At 36.2% G+C, this 3,586-nt stretch overlaps 1 protein-coding gene across 1 annotated transcript; it reads right to left on the minus strand.

Annotated features, from left to right (window-relative positions):
• Positions 1-275: 275 nt before the first annotated feature.
• On the minus strand, positions 276-1,172 carry LOC131645934 (uncharacterized). Its single transcript, XM_058916123.1, has one exon. The coding sequence runs from the start codon at positions 1,070-1,072 to the stop codon at positions 428-430; it is 645 nt and encodes a 214-aa protein (XP_058772106.1). The 5' UTR covers positions 1,073-1,172; the 3' UTR covers positions 276-427.
• Positions 1,173-3,586: the final 2,414 nt, after the last annotated feature.

Raw genomic sequence — 3,586 nt, forward strand, 5'->3', positions numbered from 1 at the left:
CAATTTTGTATTTGTTTATATTACAAACTCATAAGACAACAATAAAATGATTTAGGTATTTGTCAGGTTTTTTTTTACTAAATTAATTTAATTAAAAATAAGTTAGTATAAAGTAATTTTTGTTTGATTTATAATAAATTGAATTATAAATATTAAGATAAAAATTACATTAAAATATTCTAAAAGCTATAAATTTTGATTTCAAATGAAATCAATTAAAAATCTAATCAATTCTACTTTAATAAAAGTCAAACACATTAAAATCAATTCCACATTTTTAAAATTATTTTTAATTCTTTCAAAATAGAAGCAAAAATTATACTTATCAAATTTTAGAGAATAAATATTTACAAAATATAAAAAAATACAGCATAGTTAAGTTAAGTATAAGCAATAAAAAACCATGCTAACCCAAAAAAAAAAAACCCTACGGGCCTAACCGTTTCAACCCAATGCGAGCCTCAACCGAATCCGGTTCAACCTCAAGAACCTTCCGATACACATTCATCGCTTCTTCTCTCATCTCTTTCCATTCGTAACATTTCCCCAACAAACACAACGCTTCCGAGTTATCACTTTCTTCACCACTCACTCTAATCGCTTCTTCAACATCCTCCATCGCCGATTCAACTCGCCGCTTCCGATTCAACCTAAGTTTCATCTCCGCCCTAAAAACCAGCACATCGGCACGCTGTTCCGGGGGAAGAAACTTCGCGGCCGGGAGAGAGAGAGCGGTGTCGATAGACTTGATGGCGGAGGTGCGGTGGTTCATGAGGTAGAGTGCTCTGGCGCGGAGAATGTGGACGGAGGGATCCCTTGGGGTTATGGCTAGGGCTTGATCGGCTTCTAAGAGAGCGTTTTTGGCGTGGTGGGTTTTGTTTGCGGTGGATCGGGCCCGGTTCAGGTGGCGGGAGGCTTGGTTCAGGTGACGGTTTGGTTCGGGTTGGCGGATTTTGTTGCGGGTTCGGGTTTTGGATTGGGTTTTGTGGTTGCGGAGATAATTCATGAGGAAGAGTAATGATAGGGTTAGGGTTAAGATGCCGAATTGAATTATGGCCTCTGTTGAAGCCATTGTTTCTTACTGTGATGTAATTAACCCGATTTTGTGCTTTGTTGAATGATAATGGAGTATATATCATAAAAAATATGACTTTTTCATTTGAAACGATAAAAAAAATGACTTTGTATTTATCGATAAATATATGACTTTGTATCACACGATTCTTGAAATGTTTGATGTTAAATTAAAATATATGACTATCAGAACAGAATACAATACTATTGGTTCTTAGGTTTAAGTGGTTTAAATGAATTTTTGTAAATGTAAGCGATTTTGGATCCCTTTGTTTAAGATTTTTAAAAAGTATATAATTTTTTAAATAATTTATTTCAAACTTATTTTTTATAAATAAAAATTAGTTTTAATAACATAATATAGTCGAAATATTATAACTATAAAAAATAATGTCGCTCCGATCTAGAACTAGATGAATATAGAAGTTGATGAATCTGACGCCCAAATTAGTTTTAGATTCAAGATGAAAGGAGTAATAAAGGGAGATCTGAATGTGAACCTTGCATTTTGCACGGGAAGGCTTTTTAAATTTGATGAGTTGTCTTAAAAAAGGTGACATTGATGGAGTTGGGCGATGCAATTAAATATAACTAGGTGGGTGCAGAAGTGGTGGAGACCCCGTATGTTTTAAATACAAAGACAACTATAGACGCAACCGACATTGTGATCGGCGATCCATCAGATTGGTTGGTCCTTCATGTGGGTTCAGAAAAGAGCATATGCAACCTCTTTGATGGGTGTTCAATTCGCCTTCATTAGTGTTTGTTCACCAAGGTAGGTTTGCGTCTGCCTTTGTCCGAATATGAGGTGGCCATCTTAAAGTACTAGAAAGTTGTCCCTCTCATATTCATTCGGGTGTTGGGCCTTCATGAAGGTGTTCGAATTTTGAGTAGAGCACATGCCTTAGAAACCTTCTCCACAACTATTCTTCAACCTGTGTTACATTGTGTGCATCTTCTCCATGATTAGGGGCATATCAAACTTCACTTGGATTATGCTTGGTTTAGCCTTTTCACTAACAACTAGGGCCACTTCCTGAGGCATTTCATGCTGGTGAAACCCCTTACCCCGAAGACTCGTCTTGTTTTTTATTCTGACCCGCCCGAGTCCTCTCGCTTTTACAAGAGAAAATTTGTGAAGTATTGGTCTTGGCCTCATTTCCGTTCTACAATCCATTTCTACCATATTGAACTAGATTCCCTCTCCACTAAAAAGGTTATGATGACGGGAGATTTAGATTCTCTATACTAGAGTATTGGCCACACGCAAGGGTTCGACTCTAGCAAAGTGTCATCTTCGTTGCAGAGGAAGAACAAAATTGATAGCCACACCATTCTTAGTGTGGCCAGTCACGCGAAGATGAAAGAGATCTTTAGTGATGGCAGAGTCACAATTTTTTTGACATGTGTGGTTGTATCTTGTAGATAACATGGACAAATTACAAATGATCTACTCTCTTTTCAACGCTTAAGGCATCAAACTTGGCTTTGTTGGTAGGTGTCATACCCCAAATTTGTCCTACCCTTTTTATTTCTAACTGGCTTTAACTTTCCATTTCATCTGCATACCGCCATTAGGTCATCTAACACATCATGCATAATTAATCAATAAATTGGCATGGATCAAGGATCCTGAAAGCTAGGGTTTTGATATGGCCGTTCACGGTGGACTTCTTTCTCCTACAACTACAAGGTTTCCTCTATGAAGATTCACCGAGAGCAAGAGGACTATAGTTTTTTATACATGGTGTCTGAATTTTGTTATTCCACCAAGGTTCAATGGATTTCATGCTAAGGTTTTCTACTGTGCTTCAAGTCTTACCTTCGTCCAAATGACTCCTCAAGACATTCTTTTTGTGATCATTAAGTCAAAGGTTATGGTTTGAATTGCTAAAAGTGTGAGCATGATTAAAAGTTTCCTTTTGTTCAAGACGGGGTCATTCTTTCAGTTTTATTGTTGCTTGTCATACAAGTTAATATAGATTGAAGAATTAAAGGTAGGACTTTATTGGTTGGTATATGGGTTTGAGATCAAGTGATTCCATTAGTCCGAGGCTTGTCAAGTGGATCAAAATTGCTTGAGCGCACAAAGTTGAATGGTTTGGACGACTTTTTTGGTATCCAAATAACAACATCAAGGCATCATTCAAAGTTACAAAAATTCCACTCTGGACTTCTATCTCTGGGCCTGCGCCCTTTGCTAACTGCACCCTATTTCTGAATCTTACCCCCCTGATCATATATTTCTCTTATTAGAATTAGGATTTCTTTCTCTAGTTTTTTTTCATTACTTTTTTAGGCTCAAAAACAATAAAATCATAACTTGTTAGGTAAATTTTAGGTGTTTAACCTCTAAATTTTTTAGGAATTGTTGACATAAAGGCCTCATAAAATGCTATAAAAAATATACGAGTTCCCTTAATAGATTTTTAGGCCACTTTGGGTTTAATTTTAGTCTTAAATTTTTCTCATTAAAAAACTCATAAAAATAAGTAGATTTTAGGAACTCATT

Source organism: Vicia villosa, linkage group LG2 (genome assembly GCF_029867415.1).
Source record: "Vicia villosa cultivar HV-30 ecotype Madison, WI linkage group LG2, Vvil1.0, whole genome shotgun sequence".
NCBI lineage: Eukaryota > Viridiplantae > Streptophyta > Magnoliopsida > Fabales > Fabaceae > Vicia > Vicia villosa.

What these genes read in the sequence shown, in the direction of transcription:
- LOC131645934 (XM_058916123.1), bottom strand. Translation starts at nt 1,072, where the DNA reads ATGGCTTCAACAGAGGCCATAATTCAATTCGGCATCTTAACCCTAACC.